At 45.6% G+C, this 12,217-nt stretch overlaps 1 protein-coding gene across 4 annotated transcripts in view; it reads left to right on the top strand.

Annotated features, from left to right (window-relative positions):
* Positions 1-762: 762 nt before the first annotated feature.
* Positions 763-12,217, top strand: part of Man1a1 (mannosidase alpha class 1A member 1) — a 197,308-nt gene continuing 185,853 nt past the window's right edge. The window contains exons 1-2 of one of the 4 annotated variants that reach the window (XM_026787398.1): positions 763-2,031; positions 3,167-4,021. In XM_026787398.1, the coding sequence (XP_026643199.1) occupies positions 2,005-2,031; positions 3,167-4,021 (882 nt within the window). In that variant the 5' untranslated portion in view covers positions 763-2,004. Of the gene's footprint in view, positions 2,032-2,746; positions 2,939-2,994; positions 3,014-3,166; positions 4,022-12,217 lie in introns of those variants that run through there. The other 3 variants (XM_005363630.2, XM_013352414.2, XM_026787399.1) reach the window with 3 other exon arrangements.

Raw genomic sequence — 12,217 nt, 5'->3', positions numbered from 1 at the left:
TCGAATTTTAAAAAAAGAAAGAGAAAGCAAGCAAACAGGAGGAAGGCAATCCTCCCCAAATGTTAAGGTTGCCAAGTTTATACTGGCTGGCTTACAATGAGTAAACAGCAGGCCTGTCAAAAACACTGCATCCACAAAGACCAAGGCATTCCTTCAGGTAGGTAAGCTGGAGATTGCCTTGGAGGATCAGCAAGATTCATGGCTTGAGAAACCAGAACTGTTCACATTCGTTTTCCATTTGCACGTTTTTCTGAAGGAGACTGTGGCAAGCTTTGAGCACCTGAGCACCGTGATCAAGGCACAGTGCCAGCCCGGCTTCTATACCATGTAGTTCCTTCCTCCTGTATGTCCTCCCTGCTTACCATACATACCTGGGACCTCGGTGGCTATTCAAAGAAGGTGGTGGGGCACATTTGATAAGCAGATGTCTTAAAATAACTTCTCTCTGAGTTTGTTTCAAACTTGCTCTAGCCCAAGCATGGGCATTCCCATCACATTCTCAACCTGCCTCACACAGATGGGCATCCTTGAATGTAGACTTATATTCCACCACACAAATCAACTTTTCATTTAGTAAATTACCAAAACTAAACTTTGATCACAATAAACCTGTGTATAAGAATAAACCAGAAAAAAACACTACCTTGAAACAAGCTTCAAAAAAGTGAATCAAAATAAAAAGAACAGTCACCTTAAAAATTTAGGAAAAAATATATAAATGTTTCTATAATATATATTATAATTTAAATTTCTAAGGGGAAAATCAACCTTAAATCCATGTGCTAACTTTTTCAATGCTTCCACTACAAACACTATCCTAAACGTCCAAATTGGTTTGGCAGCAAGAATAAAAAATTTGGAAACAGAATTAGGTATGATTTCTCCAGTACATGTACCTAAAGGTGGGTTTTATTATTTTTTGGAATATATACTTATAGCAATTTAGAATGAATGTTCATAGGTATTTTTGTCTCTGTAAATGTAATCCGATTCTTAAAACATACTTGGAAAAATAATGACCCCTCCACCCGAATGACCAGGATGCAAGCAGCTGGGTTCCTCAGCAGTTTGCCCCAGTTTCTAGAGATCTGCCTTCTCTTCTGCGAGCTAGCTCAGTTTCAAGGATCTTGCTGGGAATAAACACTGTTATTTCACAGTGATTAAGTTTTCAGGCTACCCACATCCTACAAATATAATTTGAAACAAATTTACCTTTCCATCATTAAAAGAAAACATTGTTGCTTTCGTTTTTAAAGCTAAATCTATTACCCTGCTTGGGTATGCTGCACTCTTCTGGGCATAGAATTTCATAGCAAGTATCAACATAATCAAGCCATGAAGTCGGATGCATCAAGCCATAATTTCTTATTAACCAGAACTTTTGAATGCGTACCTGGCACATTTTACACAAAATCAGCACACAACAAATAAGGATGCCTGAACCTTAAACATAAACAGCCATAGGATTTCTGACTGGGTTTTCTATTTTTGCACACAGCCCAACACCTGGAAACAACTGTACCGTGGGCACTCTCCTCGAAAGTGCCAGGTGTTTTCTTCTGGTCTAAGCCAACAAGTAGAGGACAAACTAAAATCACTGTTTCGGAGAAGGTTGATGGGGAACAATGCTGCTACAAAACAGCTTCCAGGAGTGGAAGTATGTCCAATTTTCCTTTCTGGCAATTGTTTCTTGTTGGGGAGACAGGAAATTCATAACACGGTTTGGAACATGTTCTCTTGTCCCTTCACCCGGAGGCAGGGGGTTCCCAATCAAGTCAAAATGTAGATCTATGCAATATCAGCAGGGCATTCCAAGCGATGTCATGGGAGGTGGAGCCAGTCTCCATGACATTCCATGAGACTGAATACTGCAAAGCTGTCTTGAAAACAATCTCTATTGGACCAAGTCTTTCCTTCGCTGGGAGTTGTCGCATCCAAGACTTAATTTCAACAGGGTTCAATTTATTGCTTGGAGCTCTGGCAGCATAAAACTGTCTTCTTTGAATGGAAAATTTGACCAACTGCGATGAGGTAAATGAATTTCGAAAGTGGGGGAGTGTGGGGGAGGCATACAACTTTGTTTTTGGAAGGGGAACAGGGTGCATTCTTAAAGCACCAAGCAATCCCCAAACCCCAAGTCTCAGTGGATTTTTGTGTTAGTGAGGCAGAGCCGAGGGCTCAGAAGCCCTGTGTGGAGCCTAGGGACTGGGTTTGAGAGTTACCGGGCTCCGGGGAATCCCTATCTTGGGTAAAAAGAGGTGACTGGAGAAAAGACGCGCTTCAAAATCATCCATTGCCCCGCAATCCCCCGCGTTCTCCTCGGGATCACTAACTGGCGAGCGCAGGAGCATGCAAGCGCTACCGCATTAGCCGCGGTCACTCGAAGATCCTCCAGCTTTTGGGCTCCGGGCTGAGTGGGCTTGGGGCCGTGTAAGCTCGGACCAGCTCCGGCTCTGCGTCTCTGGACGGGTCTGACCGGGCTCCGGGGCTCAGCTCCCGCCCTCGCGCTCCGTGGGGAGCTGCGACCTCCGCGCCTCGGCCCGGCCCCCGCGAGGCTGCGCTTCCCGTAAACTCCCCGCCCTGCGCGGCCCCCTCCCCGCCTCGGCTCCACCCCCGCGGGACCCTGGGAGGCGTGAGATTGGCCCGGACGGGCTGTCACTCTCCGGACGCGTCACCGCCCTCATTTCCGACCGGCAGTGCTAATAGTGCACGGCGGGGCCGAGGCGGAGGGCAGCATAGTGCCTGGTTCGCTCGCACTCGCCGGCAGGTCGGCGCGCTCGCTCACCTGAGCGGTGTCCCGGGGCCGCAGGGCCACCGGGCTGCACGCGCGCCCCCGCCCGCCGGGACACGCACGGAGATAGGCAGCGGGAGAAGTTGACGAGCCCCTCACGCACGCGGCGCCCTTGCTGCCCAGAGGTGCGCCGCCCCTGCCACCGAGGTGTCTGCCGCCCTGCCCCAGATGTGCGCGGGACACCCTGCCTCCGCGACTGGAAAACTTCACCCCAAGTCCAAAGTGGGCTCCGAGGGCGGTGTCCGCAGCTGGTCCGCGGGGCTGCCTGCGAGGGAACTGTCCTGCGGCTCCGGGGCGAGGGAAGGGCGGGGACCCGCTGGAAACTTTCTGACCATCTTCCTAACCACTGCGTTTTACTGTCTCCTCTCCCCGCAGGGGCTGCAGCCAGCGCTCTGTCGCGCGTGCCTGTTTGCCAAAGGAGCCGCCCCGGCGAGGAGAGCCGGAGGGAAGCCGCTTCCAAAGGGGAGACCGGCAGCTCAGACACGCGCTCTGGGCGGCCTGGATGCGCAAGAACCGGCCCCGCAGCCGCTGACGGCCGGCGGCAGCGAAGTTTGGCTGATAAGCGGCTCGGCGCCTGGCCCCTGGACAGACTGCCAACCGGCGGCTGCAGCGACCGAAGCGATGCCCGTGGGGGGCTTGTTGCCGCTCTTCAGTAGCTCCGGGGGCGGCGGCCTGGGTGGTGGCCTGGGCGGGGGGCTTGGTGGCAGTAGGAAGGGGTCTGGCCCCGCCGCCTTCCGCCTCACCGAGAAGTTCGTGCTGCTGCTGGTGTTCAGCGCCTTCATCACGCTCTGCTTCGGGGCAATCTTCTTCCTGCCTGACTCCTCCAAGCTGCTCAGCGGGGTCCTGTTCCACTCCAACCCCGCCTTGCAGCCGCCAGTAGAGCACAAGCCCGGGCCCGGGGCGCATGCCGAGGACGCCGCCGCGGGGCGAGTATGGCACCGCGAGGAAGGCGTGCCCGGGGACCCCGGGGCTATCCTGGAAGACAACTTAGCCAGGATCCGTGAAAACCACGAGCGGGCTCTCAGGGAAGCCAAGGAGACCCTGCAGAAGCTGCCCGAGGAGATCCAAAGAGACATTCTGCTGGAGAAGGAGAAGGTGGCCCAAGACCAGCTTCGTGACAAGGAGCTGTTTGGGGGCCTGCCCAAGGTGGACTTCCAACCTCCCATCGGGGTAGAGAACCGGGAACCAGCTGATGCCACCATCCGCGAGAAGAGAGCAAAGATCAAAGAGGTGAGTGCATAAACCCTGCCAGATATCCCACTCACGCTGCTGTTTGACAGGGAGGGATGATAAACGGTTGGAACTTAGGGCTTCAACGTTATCACGCAGAGGCAAGGGAGATCTGCGCTCCCACTATTTGCCAAAGGCTGCACGTTTTCCTCTTACTACCTTAGGAGATGTGGCCGGTTAAGATGTGAGGCTGAATCTGGTTGAAGTTACATGCGGTGCTGAGCTTAAGTGTGAACCTGCCTCTTATAGCTAGCAGGGCAGGTGATGCACTTCCTCCCTGCCTGCTGCAGTTAGTCCACCCTGAGAAGAGTCACTGCACTGGGCTTGCAGCCCCCCTCACGAAGGCTTGCAGGTGGTTTCAAATTGAAGCTGACAATCAACACAGGGCATCAATCACGCGTGGTACAAAGGTTATGACAGTGAGCCAGTACGCCCAGTGTTCAGTCATATGGCCTTCTCCTGCCAGGTGGCATTCTGTGTATATGTAACAGGCTGTAAATGTGAAACTTGAGACCTCCTGTCAGTGGGCCACTTACTATCCATTACCGATTTAAAACCCGAGAACTACACACACACACACACACACACACACACGGGGCGGGGGGAGACCTACTGCTTTTTGTATTACTGGAACATTTTCAGAAAAGGGGTATTCTCGGTGACGCAACAGGTCCGCCTCCACAGCAGCTCAATAACAAACTCATCCTAGAGCAAACGTGGACTTTGGTTACGTCCTATGTCATTTCTTTCTGGTTGTTTTCACTTGCAGCCTGTGAGTGGCTTCTGTCAAGTTTAAAGGTGAAGGAAATCCTCTTTCAGGCTGTCATTTCAAAGGTGAAAACTGAGGACTTACAGCCCAAGAAGCAGTTAGTGACCAAGTTGAGACCCGAAAGAGGGAGCAGAGGCTTCCTTCCCATTCACCATGCTCTGGGGACATGTCTCCTTCCAGGCTGCTTCCCTGTGTTTTCCTGGGACTCCAGACCTGCAGGGCTATGGTAAAAGCATGACATCCCAACTTTGGCTAATCCTCTAAAACACATTTTAAGGGAATTTATTTTTTTTTTGAAGTTTTTGTTTTAATATTGGTTCAGTTATCAGGAAAGGGTCATGATAGCATTTTCAGGAAGTGAACACAATCAGGAGGCTGGTGAGAAATTTAAGGTAACTGCAGAATGGTGGCAGGTTGATTGCCATTAGATGTGCCTAAGACCGGCTGAAACTGGATAAAGTGTCCTTGAGCAAGTTCACGTGGACTTGGGTCCCTTTTAGACATTTCTGAGAATCGTGCCTTTTAACCCTCCAGGCCCATGACTTTGTTTAATCATCCTTCCGGCTTTCTGTTTTAGAGCCAGCCCTCTTCAGGCACAGTGGGGGAATGGGTTCTGCTATCCTGAGCAACTTTTCCCAACAGTTTTCCTTCTCTGTGAAATCCTGACAGAACTACCCTTCCTGGAGAACAGAACACGCTTCTGCCTCTTCCTAAACATCTCCCCATCCTTACCTCTTGGACTTCTTAACCAATACAGCCCATTAAAGTTTACCCTCAAATGGTCAGTATCTGCCACTGTCGATGTTTGAAGAAACTCATTTACGCATGGCATGCTTCTGAATTCATGTGAGTGGCAAGTTAATCTGGGCTATAGTTGTAGGAACCAGAAATATTAAACACTAAAGCATTAAGAAGCTGACCATTAACGATTGAAAAGTGGATTTAGAAGAGACACAGTGTCTACTAGCAGTCCATGAGGGCAGCATTTTAGCAGTATGTATATCCGCTGGCTTGTAGACCCTTCTTATCTGTGTCTCTAAATCAAAAAAACCTAATTTACCATGTCAAGAAAATTTATGAAGCCCTCTGTCATGTGGTGCCAACATCTTAGAACCTAGTTCAGACTGCCCAATTTTACATAAAATGTTAGAACTAAATGCGTTCTTTAAAATCCCAAGCTGTCACGAAAACCCCAAGCAGTCATCATGATTTGCTTCAGAGTTTAGTCAAAGGCCAACAGGAAGAGGGGAGAAATGAATTATGATTTTCCATTAGAATAGCTCAAACAGACATAGTCCTTTGTAGACCAATACCTCATGCTAGTCTCTTTTTTCATTGTTGTTATTACTCTTTGACAGCTTCGTGCAAGTGTGTAATTAGTTGTAGTATCCCCCCCACACACACACATACCCTTACCCTCAACTCAAGCAATTCTACAGGACCTGGTGTTTGACCATGGGGAGGAAACGTGGTTGTCAGTTGAGGGTGACACATTATACTCCACTTTTATATATTAGCTTCTATTTCCTGCATTATAGGCAGCTTGCCGTGGTCTCGTAGCTTTTACCTTGGTTCTGTTCTTGTTTCTGTATGTTTTAGTTGTCTTCATACTTAAGTTCCTTATTGTGTTAATATGCTAAAACTTTTATAGTTAAAGTTTAGAAGCTATAGAACTGAATTTTAGTCAAGCTTTTATTTTGTAAGTTTGGTTTGGAGGCAATTCACACTGTTTTTATATTGCTGACATAATTGTGTTGTTGGTACCACACTGGATTTTTAATAAGTTTCTGTCTTAGGGGAGGTAGGCTGCTAATTTGAAACAGGACATTGCCTCGGCCAAAAGGTATTGAATGAATTCTACTAATTCCAGTAATGATGGATTTGATGTAAACTCTCGTCTTCCCACCCATGTGAAAACCTTGTAAAAACATTTGTCCTAGAATTTCCCTGATTTCTGCTACATGCCAAATGTGCGTTAATTGTTGTGAATTTGATCTCCATAAAATTTTACTCAAGTTATCCTGTACTTTAAAAAAAAAGGTTAAAAGTTAAATAGCTTCTTAGAATTATTAGGAACGGGCTCTATTTTCCTTTCTACTGCACCTTTTTTAATAAATTATCAAGGCTTTTCAAGTTTTTTTGTGGGACAGTCACAACAGTGAACCTACACTGTACCTTAGGATGAAGGCCCTAATCTACTTTAACAACGAACATACTTTTCATTTTCTGGAGTTGTGGAGTATTCTGAGTGATAGAAGAAAACAAGTCACCCTTCTCGGACTGGAGTCCCCATAGCATAAGAGGGGCGTGGAGTTCTGCAGGCTGGCAGACTTGGGTCTGTCACATGAGGCTTTAAGACCTGGCAGCTATAGTCACAGCTGCCTTCTCTTTCCGTTTCAGGCCTGTTTGTATACTCAGACACATAAGAAAGGTGACTAATAAGTAAAACACATTTTGTTACATCTTACACTAGCACTAGTGGTGTGTATGTGTGTGTGTGCGTGTTCGTGTGTGCCCATGTGTACTGAGCACAGTTTATAGCTTATGTTAAACATTAACTATTTGCCCTTTGGCTCAGATGTGAGGATAAGTTACCTTGACAAACTGAAACAAAACCACTTTTATTTTGAAACTTGGCTTTCCAGGTGACTTTTATGGGTTTCAGTGTGGAAAAGCACATTTAGAGCATAATGAAGCTCTCCTTTGAAGTCCTGTGCCAAGGGGCTAGGACACTTTTGGGTTGTTTGCCAGTCAGTCCCTCAGCCCCTTAAGCCCTGCTACTTGATGCTCCTTATAAAACAGATACTAACTAGTACGAGCCCATCCCATGCAGGGATCCCACAACAGGGGAACTGTTGAGATTTGTGAAGGGTTCTGTCTTCACCAAGAAGATGAAGAAGTCAGGAATTCAACAGTGTAAAGACTAGAGTAGGTGCTAGCTGTTGAAGTTACATAAGCGCGAAAGACTGGGATTGGAAGTGAATTGTCTTCAGTTTCATTTTCTGCAAGCCATGCCTGAATTCATAGAAAGGAGATACCTTGATTCCCTTCCATCAGGCAGCTAAGATTCACGTAAAGGAGCTGTGCATAGGACTTAGAACCTGGTAAAAGTGGTAAAAGGCAGCTTAAAAATATCCACCCCATGTTGAAACTTTTGTAGCAGTCCTCAGGTGAGCTAATCAGCTAAACCATCTTGAGAACCTGAAAAAATGCCTGTCTGAGAGATCTTAGCTTCTTGGGATTTACCGCAGAACTTACATACTTGAATTATAATGTTTTCAAAGCTTTGATACATAACTTCGGTACTAACAGGGGCTTTCAAGGTATGTGTCAAGGTCACAAGGGAATAATGGACAGATGCCTATGAAGGATGAAGGCTCAAATGCAGAGGGGATGTGAAGTGCCCGGGACCTAACTTCACACCCTAGCTCAATAGGCTTTTAATTTCTTTTATACCATATAGGAAACCATAAACATAATATGTTTTAATTAGCCACAATAAGATAATATAGGTAAAGAAAATGATTGGCAAAATTACCTAAATAAATAAGAAAAGAAAAAGCTAATTTAAGGGAGATGGTATGCTATTTGGAGGGGAAATGGCTTTTCCCTTTGTTGATAGCGCGCTGCCTTGCCTGATGATCAGTATCTGAGCTCCCTAAAATCACCTCCATGCCTCATGTTCTCTTAAAAAGCCCTTATACAAACGCTGAAAGTTAGTTTTTGGTTACCAACAATATACCAGGAAAACACTAGCCTTAAGGTTTTTTTTTTATTTTAAAAATTAAACGTATGAGTTAGATCATAAAAGATTACAGCTGCATGAGACCCATTTGGCACCTTGGCTCATCATGTGCACTGTGGTGGAGTATCTAAAACACCAAGATTTTTCTGGAAATCACCAGTTAGTGGCAGAGTTGGATTGAGAATAGAAGTCCTGAGTACAGTTCACTGTCCCTCTTATACTTAAATTCCTAAATGGATTCCCAAAATGAGTATTAGCAGGATGGTCATATTTGTTCTCTACAGACCCTAATATAGAATGAGCATAAAACACACGAGACCCAACTCTGTCTTATTGTAAAGTTTACTTGATGGGTTTTAAGTAAGCCATAGTAAGCTTAAAAATATAGTACTGTGGACGTGACTCACAAGATTGTTTTTAAGATCACGCATCTAAGTGTGATGTGATGTGTTTTCTCTGTTTACAAAGTTCTCTACAAGAGTAGAAGCGTTTGTAACCGTCACACTCTATATGTTTGTGTAGAGAAGTGGTGAAGAAGAGGAAAGGGAGAAACAGAGGGTTACAATATAGAAAAAGATGTGGGTGCCCAAAGACAGAGAGGTGCAATGACTGGGGGAGCTCTTCGGACTGTAAATGCACGTGCTCTCCACCCATTGCTTTAGATAGCAGCATTCTTAGTCAACCTGAGAGGACGCTATAGGCTTTTGTTGGTATATATACATTAAAACACACACACACACACACACACACACACACACACACACACCAATCTATGGGCCTCTCTGTCTCCTTGAGGTCCTGGAAAGGCTGTCTGAGTGCACTGTGCAATCCCCTCTTCTGCCCTGTCCACTTGCAGCCAAATGCGAGTTAGAACTATGGCTCTGGACCCAGACTACCTGGATCTGAGTTGGGCCTCATCACACACTAGCTCTGTGACCTTCATCAAGTTGCTTAATGTCTCAGGAGGTCATTTTCCTTATTTATTACATGAGGGTTATGTTAGCACCTACTTTGGACCATAAGGTGTAGAAGTGATCTTGCACAAAGAGCTTACATGGTAACTGGTATGCATCTGGTAGACAGCAAATGCTACTTGGTATTATGTCACTGCTGTTACTTCCCAGGGGACTTTATTTCCTACGCTGATTAATAAGCCAGGGATATAGTGATAGAATTTCAAAAGACAGTTATAATAATTAAAATTGGGTTTTGATGATGAAAGAGATTCATGTGCAATTCCAAATGATCTTACCAGATAGGTGTGGTTTTTAATTGTACTATGATCAACTCTAATTCCCTGACATTGCTAAATTCCAACAAGCCTCAGTATCTTAAACTACCTTCAAACTTAACTACTCCCGGCTTACGCTTCATGTTTCTGTACTCTGGAGCGTGAGTGAAAGAGGAACTCGTTTCTACAGTCAGAGAGGCTTTCTCTCAAGTCCTCAGGGTTGTAACAGTCAAGCTGCCCCCTTATGCACTGACATCAGTCCTCAGAATAGATTGAGCAAAGTGAGTTTTAACTTGTTTTGTTCTTGGAGGGATGTGGCAAAGAAGTAAGAAGAAAATTATAGTTTAGATTTGGCAAAAATTGTGTAACTATGATAAACTCTATAACAAAAGCTAAGCACCTGATGCTCAGTTTGTGAAAATTAGTTATATTTTACATAATAAAAGCTCTTGGCCTTTTTTTTTTTTTGAGAGTTTCATATTGAATTTAACTGTATCGGGTTTCATATCCAAAAAGACCCTCGGATATCTTGAGGCCTCAGACTCACCTCACCTATTGGACATGAGGCTCCAATGGACTTCATGAATGCCCTTTGTGCCCTAAGGATGCTCCAATGGACTTCATGAATGCCCTCAGTCCCTGAAGGATGGGCTGCAGCAGTGCAGATCACTGCCTGAGTAGACCAGTTCCCAGGGTGACTCTAATGGGCATCTGTGCCTGGGAGACGGGCTGGCCCTGCTGTGGCCCTCCTGCCTCCTCAGCCCTGCTGAGAACAGCTTGGAGAGAGACGGAGCTGCTTCAGACAGTCCCTGAAAAAGCAATGCTGGCTGATATTTGCTCTTAAGATAACAGAGGCCACCCCACCCCACCTCCACGGGGTCCTGATAAAGATTTCTGTGATCATCAGGAACCTGAAAGAAAGCAAATGAGATTACGGCTTAAGAGCATTTAAGAATCAGTGCTTGCCTCTCGTGAATCAGAGAGTTAGGTAAATCAGAGCCCAGCAGTCCTGTACGTAATGCAGATAGATAAAATAGGAAAACCCAATGGCCTTTGTGTTTCCGAGGCTTTTTTTGTAAGCCTGATGCTCTCACTCTCTGCTTCTCTCTTTTCCCTCTCTCTTTCCCTCTCTCTCTGCCCCCATCTCTCTCTCTGCAGTCTGTCTTCCCAGATCATACTTAAGCAAGTACTCAGCCCCCAAGTTGCTACACTCTTCTCTGATCTCAGCAAAATGATACTAACTTTTATCTGCATTTTTATGTATTTCTGTGTAGTTTTTTTTTTTTTTTAAATTAGATTGCCTAGGGTCCAGGCCCTCCCGTGACTGTTTATCATGAGAACTTGATGTGAAGGTAGGTTTGAAAATGAGGTGGAAACCAAATGAATAACACCCGGTTGTGAAAGAATAGAGTTTAATAATACAGTACAACATAACTCTAAGACATTTTTTTGTTGCCACACTCCTGGGGAAGCCTGTTTGTATATGCCAAGGGTTTATGGGAATGGGTGTGGCAGTGATTGTTACACCAGCCTATGAATGACTGTGGTTGAGACACAAACTCACGGCCTGCAAGCTCCACCGCTCTTGATGGAGTCTCTGTTCTTGTCAGATCCTTTCTAGTGAATGGTCTTTTCCGGATCTCCCGAGGAGCACTAACCTAAGGGATGAGAACTTCAGAGATAAACACTCCTGGCCCTTTCTGAGGGTGACAGTCTAAATTCCTGAGCTGAACCTGAGGCTGTGATGGTCTGAAGTTCATTTTCCTATCAGGGGAATATATCTGCTCAAGCCGCTAAAAACCTGTGCTTGGTCATCTTCTTTGTCAGGGCATAAGTGAAAAAGACAGGTGTGGATGCTTAAGGTAGCGCATGGGTGCATGCCTGTCTCAGCCTTGTTTTTAGCTGTTAGGACTTTACCCTTCTTGGATGTAGAGCATGTAAAAGGCTATGGCATTGAATGTGCTCAGTCGAAATTGTTGTTCTTTGCTTTAGCAAGGGAGAAAGTAAATCTTAGAAGCAACTCATGCCTTTCCTGTGCTGTTTTCATTGTAAGCCAAGGCCTGTTTTTGCAAAGACAGCTGAAGTGTAGGTGAAGGTTGCAAGTAGATTTAGCACTCTGTGTCTGTCTAATATGCTAACTCACTCACGGTTGCGACCATACTACCGAGGCATGCTTTTATTGCTTAAATTATCTTCTGTTGCTTTCTGAAAGCATAGTTGATCACATAAAAGCATCATGATTTACCATTTCTTTGAACCTGAGCATTAATTATTTTTAATATAAAAACTGCTAAGATAAGCCTTTGTCTGGTAACTTCATCTCATTTTTCCTGAGGGTAGGTTGGACTGAAAGATCACAGTAGCCGGAGTGTTCGTCAAATCATCTCTGATTTCATCAGTGTCATACTGAAGGTAGTCTACTAAATCTTTATGGATTTTGTAGGTGATGAG

The sequence above is a fragment of the Microtus ochrogaster genome, linkage group LG9 (genome assembly GCF_000317375.1).
Source record: "Microtus ochrogaster isolate Prairie Vole_2 linkage group LG9, MicOch1.0, whole genome shotgun sequence".
NCBI lineage: Eukaryota > Metazoa > Chordata > Mammalia > Rodentia > Cricetidae > Microtus > Microtus ochrogaster.
This window is presented reverse-complemented; position numbering and strand designations above follow the sequence as displayed.